The 17,514-nt window shown below is 42.7% G+C and overlaps 1 protein-coding gene across 1 annotated transcript; it reads right to left on the bottom strand.

Moving 5' to 3' along the window:
• Window positions 1-538: 538 nt before the first annotated feature.
• On the bottom strand, window positions 539-754 carry LOC116628313 (small ubiquitin-related modifier 2-like). The gene has a single exon (XM_032398573.1). The coding sequence runs from the start codon at window positions 752-754 to the stop codon at window positions 539-541; it is 216 nt and encodes a 71-aa protein (XP_032254464.1).
• Window positions 755-17,514: the final 16,760 nt, after the last annotated feature.

Here is a 17,514-nt window from a genome sequence, read left to right as displayed (position 1 = left end):
ATCTAGGATTCATTTCTTTTAGAGTAATTTATCCCTACTTAAAGACAGATTGCCCTACATGTAACAGCTACGTACAAAAAAGTTATAAAATTGTCCTTGGTTTTACAATGATAAATGAAAAACATTAAAATTCTCCAATCAAACAAGGTATGCAAGGATTTTTCTGTTGTTCTTTTTTTGTTAAACAGTGAGAGCAAAATAACTTACTGGAATATAAAGGTAAGAGCTGACTGAGCATGCCACTAATGGAGAGAGGGGGGTATTTTCACAGAAGAAGTATTTTCCCCCATCCCATCTCCATTTGATGTCAATCAAAACATACCATTGGCCATTTAGTTAAAAAAAAATGCAATATGCTTGTGCACATGCACAGTTACTTTATGTACAATAAAGGAATGGGGAAGGGGAAAAGGAAAGAATAGAGAAAACTATCCTGTAGTAGTCAGGATGTGCTGGAACCACATTGCGACTTTCTAATTGAGAATGTCTTCTTGGTCTGGAGGAACAGAGTTCTGGAGTAAAGTAGCAGGCTCCCTTTTTAGTAGACACCTCCCATCTGCTGCTGGAACACATCCGTTGTATCTTCATCCTCCATTTCCAACTGTCGTTCACAATAGGTTTTCATTAGTTTACTAAGTGGTGTATGGCTCTTAATCTTAAACTGCACCACAGAACCTTCCTGCCCCCCCACCTGCAAATTAATATGATCGTTGTTCTCAGTCTTGACTCCTTCCTTGGGCTTTTCGTCGGCCATGGCGAGCGCCGGAGTCTCCTCAGCTGCCGCTTCGCAAAAGAGGTACCAGGTCTGCACCGAACGAGCACACGAGGAGCACTTGCCCCACTTTTTAATGTTCTTATTCAAGCTAAAGAGCAACAGCTTCCATATTGATGTGTCTTCTAAAATACACAATTTTAACTTTAAAATGCATATATTGGGAACATATTTTCTCATCACTAAATACCACACATATATCCCAAATTTGCTTTCTTTTAATGTGTCGACGTATTAGCTACTCATTGCTGCGTAGCAAGTTACTCCAAAACTAGTGATCGAAAAGAACAAGCACTTACTATTTCACAGTATGTGTGGTCAGGAATTTGGGTGCAGCTTAGCCAGGTGGTTCTGGGTCAGGTTCTCTCCCGGGGACAGAATCAAGGTGTCAGCCAGGATCTCAGTCTTCTTGAGGCTGAGCGGGGAAGAATCTGCTTCCAAGCTCACACACGTGGCTGTGGGCAAGTCTGAGTCCCTTGCCACATGGGCCTCTCCATGGAGCTACCACAGGCCAGAGCAGTTGGCTTCCTGCTGTACAAAGTAACCCGAGCGAGAGCAAGAAAAAACCACCCAAGAAGCCGGTCTTTTTATAACCTAATCTCGGAAGTGACATCCCATAACTTCTGTCATGTTTTGTCGTTAGAAATGGGATCATACTGGGTCCAGCTCAGTATGATCCTCTGCAAGGACCCAGGTAGCACAGTTTGCCCCACTTTTTTTTTTTTTCCCTTTTAAACAAGAAGTTTATTTAAACAACAAGACGCTTGACTTGAAGGGAAAACTATCTAGGATTCATTTCTTTTAGAGTAATTTATCCCTACTTAAAGACAGATTGCCCTACATGTAACAGCTACGTACAAAAAAGTTATAAAATTGTCCTTGGAGTCTCCTCAGCTGCCGCTTCGCAAAAGAGGTACCAGGTCCGCACCGAACGAGCACACGAGGAGCACTTGCCCAGGGGGAGGGAATTCGTCAAAGGCACAAATACCAAAAGCAGGATCACTGAGGGTCACCCCCCCCAAGGCCGCATATCACAATTGATAACTATGTTTCGATACAATTACTTTTCCTTGCAATTCTTTGTATTTTATTTTTTGAATTTAAACACATTATTCTACGAAGAGGTCCAAGGGCTTCTCTAGCTATACATAGCACGAATAGGTTAAGAGTCCCTGTTCCAGTGCCAGACAGATCTGGATTCAAACCCTGCCTCACCTCCCAGCCGTGTGGACCCTGAGCAATCACTTCCCCTTTGTGAGCATGGGTGGCTCCAACAATAAAATGGAGATGATAATAGCCCGTCTCCCAGACCTGCTGTAGGGATTAAATGAGATCATGCGTATAAAACATTAAGATTCTGCCAGATTGTGTTAAGCACCCAGTAAATGGTAGCTTTTATCCACAGAGAAAGGAACGTGCCTGAATTTCACACATATGCATGCTTTTCTATTTCACGTAGTTACAAAAGCCCAGGGATCACGTTTATTAATGGTTGGGTTCCACTCTTTCCCCCTGTTGTGTACCTTAAAAATCTTGAGGAATATATGTGATGAAGCCCAACGTGTCTGTACCTGCTCCCTCACCAGAAAGCACCACATGAAACACTAAGTATTACTGCAGCGGAAAGGACTAACGGTCAGGGTAAGAGCCAGACGCTGGGCCAAGATCATCCATAGGGCAGGGACATATAACTCAAGAAATCGCATACAGCTGACAGAATCTCAACCCCAGCAATTAGCATTTTCAATCGGTAAAACACCAGCCATGCAGGACACAGGTAAATAGGGAAGATCAACCCCCTTTTAAGCTTTCCAACCAAGTGTCCCTACCAACCAGTCCAGTTCAAAAAGGAGGAGGCAGGGAAGGGCCCGGGGCTCCCCTATTATCGTTTTGTGATTCTTTTATGATTCTTTTAACAGAGAGGATGCATTATATAAGAATTCAGTAACAGATCAGAAACAACGTGGAAAACTGAGAGTCGGGAATGGCTTGCTGCCTACATCTGTTTGTTCCTGTGCGTCTGGAAATCAGAAAGATGGGATTTGCAAGAGCAGGGCTCACTTCCTGACCTGGAGCCTGGACACAGGTAGAAATTGCTGGTTCGACTCCACTAGAGAAAGCCTCTGTTCCAGTTGGCGTCCCTCGCCTGGCGTGGCCATGACTCACAGCACACACACGGATGGAACATGATAACAAAGAGGGGCAGCACCTGTCACCATGAAGAAGTAAGCACGTTCACATGTTAGTTTTGATTTCCCAGCAACCATGCGGGAAAACCGAAACACCGTGTTCCGCTCCACTCCCCACCCCTCCCCAGCAAGCTCACTCCCAGTTCCTGGGCACAGTTGTTCAAAACCTGGTGTACCAGAGAACTGGATTTGAAAGATCCTGATTAGCACCAGAATTAGAATTAAGGCTCACAAGCAAAGGGTACATGGGCTCTCTCTCTGTTGTTTCTTACAACTGCATGTGAATCTACGGTTTTCTCAAAATAAAAAGTGCCATTTTAAACATCGAGCTACTCAGAATGTACTACAACAGGAAGAAAGAAATAGCAACCTCCACTCACTCCTCCAAAAAATAAAAAAAGCCCCACTCTGAAAATCAACTTTTTGGTTTTTTATTAGACGAACTTCCTCAATCAAGCTATTCCCACATAGTTGCCGTTCTGTGTCAAGTGGAAGGGGGTGCAAGAGAAAATGACACCCGTTCCTTTTTTCTCCTTTCCCGTTACCAAACTGACAAGTTTCTTAAGAGCAACTGAAAGAATATTCTGGTAGTACAAACAAGAACTGGGAAGACACATTTGCTCCAGAGAGAGCAGAGGAAGGGGCGGGGAGAGAGAGAGAGAGAGAGATGAAGATACACCCTTTCATGACAGATACTTTTGGACTTTTGAATTTTATATTATGTGTACATGTTGCTTGGTCCAAAACACGATTCCCCAAATTTTACATGTCCCTTGAAGGTCTAGAGCAAACACAGCCTTCTGCATGAGCGTGTCTCATCCTACCAGTTTGAATACATCCTTCTCTCCTGTGTTCCATAACGCGACGGTTCTCAATCTTGACTGCCAGTTGAAAAAACTGAGAGCTTTTTAAAAAAATACCCACGCTCAGGCCCCTCCCCAGACCGACTGAATGAGAATCTCAGAGGGGAGGAGATCAACAGGGATGTTTAAAAAAAAAAAAAAAAAATTCCCCAGTAGTGTTAAATATGTACTCAGGATTGAGAACGTCCACCCTGGCGTTTTATGGAGCCCAGATTCCAGCACTCACCCTGTAAGTAAAATAAGTGATTACAAAAATAAAATAAATAAATAAAAAACCACTTTCACATCTTTGATCTCATTTTGTCTGCAAAACCGCCCTGTGAACTGGGTGTCATGGCCGCGCTGCCCAGAAGAGGAAAGGGACTGTTGAAGTGTGAGAAGTCACAAAGGGTCCCTTTGGGCTTCTGGGTTCTATACTTTGTTTGACCGGCTCCCCTGAGATTACAACTGGAGTCTCTGCTCCCCACCCATATTCTAGCACAGCACCTCATGCATAGGTGGTGTTCAACAGTGAGTTATCTGCACGGTAACAACCGAGTGGTCCCGAAGAGGGGCAGGAAGTGTCTCAGTCACCCAGAGCTCGCCCTCCACACAGAGTTCCCAGATGGGAACTATTAGCTATTAGCTATTCAGGGTGCTTTGAGATTCCATATGAATTTTAGGATAGATTTTCCTATTTCTGCCAAAAAAAAAAAGTGCCATTGGTATTTTTAAAGGGATTGCATTGGATCCGTGGATCGCTTTGGGTAGTATTAGCATTTTAACAATATTAAGTCTTCTGATCCATGAATGTGGATGTCTTTCCATTTATTTGTGTCTTTGTAAATTTCTTTCAGCAGTGTTTTGTAGTTTTCAGCATACAAGTCCTTTGACTCCTTGGTTAAGTTTATTTCTAAGTATTTTATTACTTTTGATGCTACTGTAAATGGTATCATTTTCTTAATGTCCTTTTCAGGATATTCATTGTTAGTGTATAGAAATGCAACTCATTTCTGCATGTTAACTTTGTATCCTGCAACTTTGCTGAATTGGTTTCTCAGATCTAACAGTTTTTTAGTGGTGTCTTTATGGTTTTCTACATATAAGATCATGTCATCGTGAATAGTGATAATTTTACTTCTTCCTTTCCAATTTGAATGGCTTTTATTTCTTTTTTTTACCTAATTACTCTGACATCTAGTACTTTGTTGAATAGAAGTGGTGAGAATGGGCATCTTTGCCTTGTTCTTGATCTTAAAAAGAAAGCTTTCAGTTTTTCACCATTGACTATGATGTTAGCTGTGGGCTTTTCACGTATAGCCTTTATTATGTTCAGGTAATTTCCTTCTAATCTTAATTTGTTGAGTAAATGAAAGAGTAATGAATTTTGTCAAATATTTTTCTACATCAACTGAGGCAAACATGGGGTTTTTTCCCCTCATTCTGCTAATATGGTATATTACCTTGACTGATTTTTGTAAGTTAAACCATCCTTGCATTCCAGAGATAAATCCCACTCCTCTTGGTCATAGTGTTTAATCTTTTTAATGTGCTATTGAATTCAGTTTGCTAGTATTTTGTTGAAGATTTTTACATCAATATTCATCAGGGATATTGGTCTGTACTTTTCTTTTAGTATTGTCTGATTTTAATCTCAGAGTAATACCGGATTCATAAAACGAATTTAGACATGTTCCCTTTTCTTTAATTTTTGGGAAGATTTTGAAAAAGGCTGGTGTTAATTCCTTCCTTAAATATTTGGTAGAATTCTCTTGTGAAGCCGTTTAGTCCTGAGTTTTTCTTTGTTGGAAGGTTTTTGATTACTGATTCTATCCCCTTACTAATTATAGGTCTGTTTATACTTTTTAATTCTTCATGACTCAGTCTTGGTAGGTTGTATGTTGGTACAAATTTATCCATCTCTTTTAGATTGTCAAATTTGTTAGCATATGATTGTTGATAATAGTCTTAGTCTCTTATGATCCTTTTTATTTCTGTGGTATCAGTTATGTCTCCTCTTTCGTTCTGAGTTTTGTTATTTGAGTCTTCTTTTTTTTTTCTTAGTCTAGTTAAGGGTTTGTCAATTTTATTGATCTTTAAAAAAACAACTTTTAATTTTGCTGATTTTTTTTCTATTCTCTATTTTGTTTATTTCTGCTCTAATCTTTATTATTCCTTCCTTCTGGTAACTTTGGTGTAGTTTGTTCTTTTTCTAGTTCCTTGAAGTGTAAAATTAGGTTGTCGATTTGAGATTTTTTTTTTTTTAATATAGGTATTTTTCATTGTAAAACTTACCTCTTATGTTTTGCTACATCCTGCAAGTTTCGGTATGTTGTGTGTGTGGTTTTTTTTTTTTTTAAGATTTTATTTATTTATTTGACAGAGAGAGACATAGTGAGAGCAGGAACACAAGCAGGGGGAATGGTAGAGGGAGAAGCAGGCTTCCCGCAGAGCAGGGAGCCCGATGTGGGGCTCGATCCCAGGACCCTGGGATCATGACCTGAGCCGAAGGCAGACGCTTAACAACTGAGCCACCCAGGTGCCCCTCGGTATGTTGTGTTTTTGTTTTCATTTCTCTCAAAATATTTTCTAATATCCCTTGTGATTTATTCTTTGACCCATTGGTTCAAGAGGTAACTTCCTAATTTGGGGTTGGGGGGACGTTTATATCCAAATGATTTGAAGACCAGGTGCAAACAGGGCAGAGCTCTTCTCTTGCACAGCATGGACTCGGAAGACACAGGCTGTGAAATGCCCAGTTTGGAAAAGGGTCATCAGAACCAGCTGTGGAAACCATGATGCTTATTGAGCATCTTGATCACTGTCTCCATGTGAGGCTTTGTGTCTATTTGTGGTTCTGTCCAGACAGAGCTTTGGTTTGTAGTGCAGTGACTATCCCCTGAGCATAGCACAGATGTTTCTGTACCTAATCTTGTCCCCAAGCTCAGAGAGAACTAGCCACAGATAGAGAGATAGTCCATTTGGTCTCCTTATTACTTCCTCTACCTACCCCTTCCTTGGAAACCACTACTCCACTTTCTTCTCTCTACTCCTTTCCCTCATTCAAAGGGGGAAGAAAGAGAGGAAATAATATACCATGTACTTAATATGAATTGTCTCTTGAAACCTCACTCAGCATTACTATCCCCATTTTATAGTTGAGAGAACCGAGGCTCAGTTAAGTAACTTGCTCAGTAACTGTTAAATAAGTAGACAGTAAGAGGAAGAGATTGGACCTCAAAATAGGTGCTTCTGGATCTAACACCCAGACTCTTCCCAATGCAGCTACCTTTCCCATTCATTCAACAAATACCTACTATGTACTTGCCCTGTGCTACGAGCTCAGGGAGCTACAAAGGAAAACAAGATATGGCTCCTGGCATCCAAGGAAGCCACTGCTGGTAGAGGACAGATACCAAACCTCTAATTACAAAGATTTTTTTTTTTTTAATGCTAAAGTGGTGTAAATACTATGGGAGCACAGAGAAGCAGGGATCCTAGGATATAAGTAGAGAGAAATCTCACATTTAGGGCAGGATTTCACTAGGGAAAAAAAAGAAGAGGAAGAAGGACTTTTGGGAGTTTTGAAAAATAAATGCCAGATAGTCAATCTTTTAGGCTCTGCAGGCTAGACCATCTCTGTTGCAGCCCCTCGACCCTGCCACTGTAGCACAAGAGCAGATGCAGACAAACATAAATGGATGAGCATGGCTGTGTTCTGATAAAACTTAATTTACAAAAACAAGAAGTCAGATGGATCTTGCCTGGAGGCCATAGATTGCAGACCCCTGAAAAATCAAAGGTGATTAAAGCAGAGAAGTAATCAGATTTTCATTCTCAAAAGACCACTCTGGACAATGTAGTGGAAAGATTATGTCTTCCCTATCCTTTTCCTTGGAGTAGCTCAGAGAAATGTGCACCACAGTGGGCCATCGGCTTTGGATTTTGTAAGATGAGGAGAGTAAGGGGTCTGAGAACTTTCACACAACTCTCTCACTCCTTCATTCTATTCATCGTCCCAATTCCATTTCCTCCTATGTATTTTTATCTGCCCCGCCCTTTGGGTGTAGATTTGCCAGATTTAGCAAATAAAAATACAGGATATCCAGTTAAATCTGAATTTCAGATAAACAATAAAACATTTTTTAGTATAAGTATGTCTCGTGCCATATTTGGGACATACTTATGCTAAAAATGTATTCATTATTTATCTGAAATTCAAATTTAACTAGGCTTCTGGTATCTTATCTGGCAATGCTACCAGGGGGCACCTTTATTACCCAAAACTGGCTCCAACTCTTGGCGGATGCTGAGCTGGAAGACACAACCAAGTCAAAGAATAGGAAAATAAAGGTTTTATTTGCAACAAGTAAAGGAGAACACCGGGGATATTTTCCAAAGCAGAGTCTCCCTGAACAACAAAATGAGGGAAGTTTTAAGCTAAGACTGGATACATATTCGTGAAGGCGCTTGAGCAATGGGGCTATAGCATGGAATTGGGGCAGAAGTCATCTTAAGCTGACAGAGTCCAGGTTGAAGTCACAAGGCTTGGAAAGGGTCAGCATTATCAATTCTCTGGTTTCAGTTGGTCTAGTATCTGAGTACTCAAATGGGTTTAGATCCTACAAAGATGACTTAAGTATGTGGATCAGGTCGATCTTTACTTTGAACCAATACTGAGAATTTTACCACTGATTTTTTTGTCCCTGGTATGATTAGGTTATTTCCTATTTGTTCTTACATTCTTTCACAAGATGGCCAGGGGGCTAAATGAATTTTCTTATGTCAAGAAAGCTATATCTTGTCTTTCTTTTTCTGGGGACCCCTAATTCTTTCTGTCTACACCTTTAGTCTGAGTTGCTCAGAATTCTAACATAAGAGATGGGGATCAGGGCAGCCTGATGTCTAGATTGGATTGTGAGTGATAGGCATGTGGTCAGCAGCTCCATGTAGGTGGGGCCATAGAGTGAGGCCTAATAGAATGAGTATCAAGGTAGATTCCAGCAAATTCTGGAGGTTGAGGGAAGGGGTTGCTGTTGAAATGTGGCTGTGAGGCCTGTGGAATAAAGGTTGGGCCAGGAAGTGAATCAAGGGTAGGTGTGGTACGTTTTATAATCTCTTGCATTTGAATAGAGCTTTACAACTTTACAGAAGTGACTCCCACAGGAACTTTGCAGGGAGGGGGCATGAGTTTTAATAGTCAATGACCTCACCAAAAAGTGATAAAACCAAAGACTCAATATAGGTCAAGCAAGTGCCCATGGATGACCTAAGTTAATGGCCCTGTTGAGACTTAAATAAGGTCTTTTGACCAAACTTCACTTTCCCTGCTTTCTGAATGCTTGTTCTATGGCCAAAGAGATGAATAATAATTATAAGAAGAAGCAGCACCAGCAACAGCGGCTAACATTTATCGAGCACTTACCATGCGTCAGGCCCTGTTCTAAGTTCTCTGTATATTTAACTCACTTATTTCTCACAGTATCCCTATGAAATAGGTATTATCATCCCTATTTAACTGGCACAAAGAGATCGGAGCAACTAGCTCAAGATGATATAGAATGAGAATCCAGATCCAGTCATTCCTGTTCAAGAGCCCAAGTACCTGATATAGACGCTCTCCTTAACCAAACTTGAAACTCCTCTGAAACCCCTTCTCCACTAGGCCTCAACCTTGCCCCCACCCTATCCTTGCTGTGTCTAGTTATAACAAGAACCTTGCTAAGTCAGTTGAGAGAATCCTCCCCCTTGATATCTGATCAAATTCCTCATCCCTCACCCTTGATATCGCATCAATCTGGCCAGTCTTGAGCAGGAACCCCCCTGTCCTTAATGTCTTCTCTTAGCACTTTTCCATGTACTGACTCTTCAGTCTGCTCATTGGCTGTCAATCCCCAGCTGCCTTGCTGTATTTGGAGTTAAGCTCCATTTCTTTCCCCCGTTTTCTCTTTTCCTGACACCTGTGACAATAGTCCTGAATAAAGTCCTCCTTGCCATTTTGACAAGTCTGAGAATAAATTTTCACCATAACTAACCTGTAGGGTATGCGGCCTCCTCAGGTCCGAGGGCTGAAGACATGAAGAATCAGAGGGAGGAGGCTGGAAAGCAGGAGTTAGCACGAAATGAGACAAACTGGGTGACTGAACATCTCATCCTTCCCAGACTCCTCATCCCTTTGCACAAGCTGTCACCCAACTGGCCCCACCACTGTTCCCCACACTTCCTCACCCCAAACTCCTAGGCACCCTTCATTGCCCTGCTCAGATGTCGCCAGGTAGAGGAACCCTCCAGTTCCCTAGGTAGTGTTTAGAACTCCTTCCCCTGAGCAGCAGACTTCTCTCTTAATGCCTGTGTTAGAGGACTGCATTGCCATCATTCACAAGCCTGTCTCCCTTAACAGACCGTGTTCTTTTCCATGTGAGGGCCATGCCACCTGCAACCCTAAATTCAGGACTTTTAAAACAATGCCTGATTCTCAGTGGCTCACACGATAGAAGTTTATTGTGAATTTCAAAGGACAATTACTGATCTGTAGGAAGACTTCCACTTGGTCTTTTAAAAACCTAGGCCCCTTTTCATCTTGTGACTCTACCTTCCACTAGGACCTTGAAGTTCCCTATATTCAGCCGGAAGAGAAGGTAAGAGGATGAAGGACTGCATGTGGAAGCTGGAGGTAGCGCTCTTCACTTCTGTTCACGTTCCATTGGCCACAACTCAGTCACATGGCCACAAGCTAGCTGCAGGGGAGGCTGGGAAATGCAGTCTCACTGTGTGGCCTGGAAAAGAGGAAATGGGCCATAGCCAAACTGCCTGAGTTTGAATTATGGTTCTATTACTTACTGGTTGTGTGACCTTGGACAAGTTCCTTAATCTTTTAGAGTCATAGTTTTCTCATCTGTATAAATGAGAATGATACCTATAGGGTTGATATAGGAAATACATGAGTTAATATACATAAAGTACTTAGAACAGTGTCCAGCATCTAGGAAATGCTATATGAAGGTTAACTGTTACCAGCATTAATATCCTCTAATCACAATTCTCCTATACCTTCCCCCCTGACTCAGAATAATAGTCTTTACAATGGCCCATGAAACTCTTACGGGAGCTGAACCCAGTTATCTCCTGCTTCTGTCACCACACAAACCACCCTGACCTCTTTGCTCTTCCTTGAAAGTGTCAAGCATATTCCCGCCTTATGCTTTGACGTGCAGTCTCTCTGCCCAGAAGGTTCTCCCTGGGTTTCTAAAGGGCTCACTACAAAACTCCTTCCCATGTCTGCTCAAATGCCACTGCCCTGACAGTTCTATCAAAAACTGCTAAGAGCCCCCCTCCTATACTTCCCATTGCCCCTCCCTACGTTATTTTTCTGGGCCATCAGCTTCACAAGGACAGGAATTTTTGCCGGTCTCGTTCCCTCCTGCTTCCCTAGCACCTACAATAGTGTGTGGCAGAGAGTAGGCACGCCATGACTGTTTACTCGGTACGTCAGCGAATGAATGAATGGTGATTCTCCACTGACGCTCTAAGGTCTCTGGCCTTATTAAATGTCTGTCGCAAATTGTGGTGACTCTGATTTCTACATTGTCAGACACACAATTCATCTATTAAGTACGTGTAATATACAAACACTCTGAACCAAGGGACAAACTTGTTCCCTTATTTTTTGTGTTTTAACAGAAATGGATTCCTTCTTCTGGTGTTCGTGTTAACTTCTGCAATTGTGTCTTGTTGGTACTTTCCTGTCAGCTTTTTCTACGTGTCAATTTGGGGAAACGGAGGAATGTAGATAGAAGTCAGCTTTTCAAGATTTGAGTCAAGTCAAACAGCACTTTTTTCCTCACACAGATGCGAGAGATGGCCGTCCCTTGCTTAAAGTAACACTAACAGAATCGGTGATGGGTCTGGTGTCACTTCTCCACCCAGGGGCTAATTCTAATTTTTGTTTCACACAGAGTGTGTTTAAACAGACATACTTCACAGAGTATGTTGTTCCCAGCCTGTGAAAACACTGAAACCGGTTTCAGCTGGTCTGGGTGGGGGTCAGACTGTCTACCCACAATTCTATTGAACCCACCTGTGCAGTAATCGAACCCTCCCGCCGAACAAAACAAGCTTGAATGTGTCTGGCTGCATCCAACAGCAATTAAGGACAGGGTCCTGAAACTTGGTTTTCAGAGGAAAACAAAGTGTGCGACGCCTTCCACTCCCCCACCCCCACCCCCACCCCAGCCTAGGCACGGTTCCTGTGTTTTATTCTCCCAAAGCACCCGTTTGCGATGTTTAGCATTTGCGGGGATTTGTAGTTTTTGGTCTTGGGAAGGGACTGGCTCTCTTGGATCACATTCACTACACTACACCGGATGCCTGGCGCAGGAAGTGCTCAATAAATCCGTGTCTCCACGACCAAGCCACTGCCAACCTTCTAGCTGTGATTAACACCTGTGGGGAAATTTAAAAGAGCACCGCCTTTAATCCAAACCCCTGAGCCTCACCCTTGACTCTACCTTTTCCAGCTTTGTGACTCTGGAAAAGTCACCTAGCCTTTTTGAGCTTTTATTTCTCCGTCTGCATCCGCATGATAAGGATGATAATATTATCCTCCTCTGGGGGCATTTCTAAGAAGCAAATGTGATTACGGGCTTGGAAGGACTTTGTGGATACTCAAAGCACATCAGCCAAAATCAGTTAAGTGGTCAACATTTTAGCATTCGTGTTATTTTTTTTTTTTTTTTTTAAAGATTTTATTTATTTATTTGACAGAGACAGAGACAGCGAGAGCAGGAACACAAGCAGCGGGAGGGGGAGAGGGAGAGCAGGCTTCCCGCCGAGGAGGGAGCCCGATGCGGGACTCGATCCCAGGACCCTGGGATCATGACCTGAGCCGAAGGCAGTCGCTTAACAACTGAGCCACCCAGGCGCCCAGCATTCGTGTTATAAAAGAACTTTGTGGTGGAAAACAAGATGAGTAATCCCTCACTCACTTTTGCCTCTTAAAGCATTCAGCATCATTGCCCTCGCTTCCTTAATGGAAAGTTTCTACTTGTTGTCTCCAGGTATGGTTTTCTCTTTTTCTTCTGCCTCCTCTGACTCTATCCTTCCTGGTGTCTTTGCTCTCTTGTCTCTCCTGGATTCACTCCATATTTCTGGAGGGACTGCAGTGTGCCAAGCACCATCCTCCCAGTAGGAAGCAACAGATGTACAGACTGCCCCGTTGGGGTTGTTAAAAAGAAAACCACCGGCCCAAGATAGAGTCACTGATGCCGGGCCAAGTCACCAACCTGAGGCTAAATACTCAACATAACTGCAGTTTCAAAGTCCCCCAGAAATGTAATTTTAACTGCTCAGTGAGGAATTTTCTGCTAAGTCCCAGTGAGGCAATCTGTCAGATGTGCCCTCTAGATCCCACAGAGGAAGATGAGGTAATCCACATGATAAGACCCCTGTTTCTTCCCCCCACCCGCTTAGAGTAACACGAACAGAATAGCTGAAAGGGACCATGCCTGAAATAATTCTATCTTTCCTTTTCCTAATAACTTCCTTGACCTGAGAAGTTATTAAAACCTTCCTTTTTTTTTACCACTCCTCGGAGCATCTCTCTACTTAGTAGTCGGGATGCTGCCTGATTCATGAATTGCTTAATAAAGGCAATTCGATTTTCAAATGTCCTCAGTCAAATTGTGGTTTTCAACAGGGTGCCCCCAAGGGGGGAGAGACCGGTGTGGATCAAGTCATCACAGCAATATGGACTTGCAGTGACAGCTCTCAATTGCCACGGGGACCCTGGGTCAAAACTGGTATAACCATGGTAGAACATTGTGTTACTTGTTGAGTTGAATGATTTTTTTGACTATTAGTTCTGGCTAATTGTGAGCAAGGTATTTCAAAATCTCTCATTATAATCATACAAAGTCTCCTTCCTGCCTTTATGTATTTAGTTGCTACGTTCTTGGATGCCTCCCCTGACCGTTAGCTCTTCTTTATTATTTGTGCCTTTATCACTACATACGGATGTTCCTTACACTCTAAGTGCTTTTAGCCTGAAGTTCTACCTTGTCTGACATGAATGTTACCACTCCTGCTTTCATTTGTCTTCATTTGTCCAGTGTCTCTTTGCTCACCCTTTTATCATCATCTTATTTCAAATATGAATCAATATGTCCAATGGGCTGTATCTCTGCATGAATGCTTTCCTAGCACTTCAAACTTTAGCTCTGTAACACTGAGCTCCTCCTTTTCTCCCTAGAGCCCCTTCCTCTTTCTTTTCCATCTCACTTGTGATGGAAAGCTCTGGTTTTGCTTGTCTGTTCTGAATAGGGTATCCAGATCTCCTTCTGCCGGGTGGTCCCTCCCCTTGCCCAGCCCAGGAGCCCTGCATGGTGTTTCCTTATGCCCACTTTAGGATGGGCATGTGACTGCCACTGGCCAAGTAGACATCACCTTCTTCTAGCCTTAGGGACCCAAACACAACTACCATAGTACAAATGGGTCCAAAAAGATGGTGGCTGTTTTTCAGAAGAGACTCTGTTTTTTTAGCCATAATATTTTTTTCAATTTAAATTCAATTAATTAACATATAATCTATTATTAGTTTCAGAGGTAGAGGTCAGTGATTCATCAGTCTTATATAACATCCAGTGCTCATTACATCACACGCCCTCCTTAATGCCCATCACCCAGTTACCCTATTCCCCCACTCCCTCCCCTCCAGCAACCCTCAGTTTGTTTCCTAGAGTTAAGAGTCTCTTATGATTTGTTTCCCTCTCTGATTTCGTCTTGTTTGATTTTTCTCTCTCTTACCCTATGATCCTCTGTTTTGTTCAGAAGAGGCTCTTTAGAGCACAGACTTTGAAACCAGATGGCTGGGCTCAAATCCTAGCTCTGTCTCTTATTTTTAACCTTTGGGCTAGTTACTTAATCTGCCTCAGTTTTCCTACCTACCTCATTCTTGTGACAATCACAAGAATCAATATATGCAAAAAAAATTAGAACAGGGGGCTGACTCAGTCAGTAGAGCATGTGATTCTTGATCCCAGGGTTGAGAGTTCAAGCCTCACATTGAGTGTGGAGCCTACTTTAAAAATAATTAGAACAGTACTTATGATATAGTGTGCAAATATGGGTGTTAACTATTGTCATTTTCTCTTGCCCCAGGACCTGAGAGATCAAGCCCGGAGCTGTTGGCAGCCCAGGGCATGTGAAGTCTGAGAAGGAATGGAGTCCACATGAAGAAGAGGAGAGCCAAGGGGAGGACAGACCCAGGCCCTGCACAGGCTCGAGCCCTGGAACAAGTTGGTCCCAAACCTGGTCGCGCCCAAGATTTTTCAGCCATCAGGCAATAAGTCCCCTTTTTGTTTAATATTCTGTGACTGAGTGAGAAAGCCTTAAATGACACAACTATCAAGCAGTGTGCCGGGCTAGAAACGTGGGAGCCATTTCGATTTTCCCCTCTCTCCCACTGTCCACATGCTATGTGGCACGTCTGCACATTCTCCTTCCTCAGTTTCTTCTCACTATGATGCCTTTTCTCCACTTCCCTAACTCAGGGTTGAAGAAAGAAAATCAGTATTTGCAAATACCCGTTACGTACTTATAGACTGCGAGGACGTGTTCACTTTCTTCTTTTTTTTTTTTAAAGATTTTATTTATTTATTTGATTATTTGAGAGAAGGGGAGAGAGAGCATGAGCGGGGGGCGGGGGGTGGGCAGAGAGAGAGGGAGAGCAGACTCCCGTCTGAGCAGAGAGCCGGATATGGGGCTTGATCCCAGGACCCTGGGATCATGACCTGAGCCGAAGGCAGATGCCCAACTGACTGAGCCACCCAGGTGCCCCCAGGTTCACTTTTTAATCCTGACAACAACCCTGTGAGGAATCGGAAGCATGGAGACAGTGACTGACTAGTCCAAGGCCGTCCAGTGAGCCGTTGGTGATTCCAACTCCAGAGGCCACAGTTAATACCACCCTGCCATACTATCTTGATAAACATTTGCTGAACAGCTAACCCCGGGAGCAGTACCATAGAACCCACTCCAGGCAGTACCCCACATGGCATAGGCCAGGGATTACTTAGTCCTTTTTGAAAATGGCAGTGACCCTAACGCAGTTTGCTCATGTCAGGAGTCACACACACCCGTCCTGACTATGTTTCTCAGGGAATGCGTCATTAATCACTAAATCCACCCATTCTTTTTTGTTGTTGTTGTTCTTCATTTGTTTTGTAATGAATATCTTTTATTTTATTAAACATTTAAAACAAAACACATTTGGTAGTTTTAAAAAACCGAACCATCCTAGGAGGCTTTATAATTTTTAAAAAACACACAAAACCAGTCTAATACAGAGTCCCACTGTAAGTGGCAACTATTTTTAACTCTTAAGTATTTCTTCTGGTAAGTTATTTTCATATTTAGAAACAATATTTTTTAAGTCTAAGGTGTAAAATGTAACAATTTAAAAATTGAGATATAATTGTTATATATCATTGTGTAAGTTTAAGGTACACAGTTGATTTGATACATTTATATGTTGCCTTGTGATTACCACCAGTGTTAGCTAATACCTCCATCATTAAGTCACATAATTATAATTTCTTTTTTGAAATCCACCCATTCTTAACTCCAAAGCTTGCTGAGCCTGTTTGCAGAGAGAGAGAAGCAGCAGAAGCTAGGTTGTGGCCATGCCATTTCCTTTAATCAATCATGAAAAGACTAACACGTGGCCCGGTGATGTTCCCAGCATGAATTCACACACACATGTACATACAGGCATGCATACAGACAATCCAGTCTGCCCATCTGTCTTTAAAATACAGCATTCCATGGAGGCTTTCCTGAATAGTCCTGTAAAACTATTTCCAGCTCCATTCCTGGGCTCCTCCTATTGAATGAGAATCTTCATTGCTTATCCTGCGGGTCCCCCCTCTCAGTTCCTTAAAATCCACTGAGCTCATGCTGGGACTTCTGCCGTCTACCAGGATGCTCCTCACACCTCCTCCACCCATCAGCACCTGCTCTTCCTTTGGCTCTGCTTCAGGGAGGCCCTTCCTGCCCACCCTGTCCAAGGTAAGACCCCCTTCTTTCCACCCCCTTAGTCAGAATCTCAGCCCCTTGACAATTTTCTTTGAGACCCTTAGAACAATGTGCAACTGTTTTGTCCATTTGTACGTTTACTTAGGTTTTATTTGTGTTTGCACGTGTTTTTCTTTTGTCTTTCTCCTTTATAAGGATGAATCTGGATAGGCATCACAACAGCGGGGAAACTGGTTGTTGCTCTTGTGTCCCTAGTATATCTCATAGGCCTGACGTATGTAACAAATTCTAGATATGTTATTTGTTGGATGAACAGTAAAAAGAATGAGAGACTAAGACATAGGTCCCGGGAGGCTGATTTCACCCCAATCCTAGATGACCTGGTATGGCTCTTTTAACCTGCTTGATTGGTATAGATGGGCAAAATGGGCAAAATCCCCCAGACCTGGATCTTTCTCCATTTGATAGATGGATTCTCCTGTTCATGGGCGGCTAAAACATTTACCGCAAATTGTCTGAAAACATTTTCATGTTATCCCACGAGACCCTGAATTTCATGCTTCTGTCTGGCTTGGCCCCAACTGTAAAGTCATGCTAATGACAAAGCCCTACCTTCTTCAGAGGGCTCAGCATCCAGCTGGGGAGCCAGGCAGGTGAGCCGTCCTGCTGTGGAGGAGAGAGG

Source organism: Phoca vitulina, unplaced genomic scaffold (genome assembly GCF_004348235.1).
Source record: "Phoca vitulina isolate PV1807 unplaced genomic scaffold, GSC_HSeal_1.0 scaffold3, whole genome shotgun sequence".
Classification (NCBI taxonomy): Eukaryota; Metazoa; Chordata; class Mammalia; order Carnivora; family Phocidae; genus Phoca; species Phoca vitulina.
Note: the sequence above shows the minus strand (reverse complement) of the source record. Positions and strands in the feature narration are given on the sequence as shown.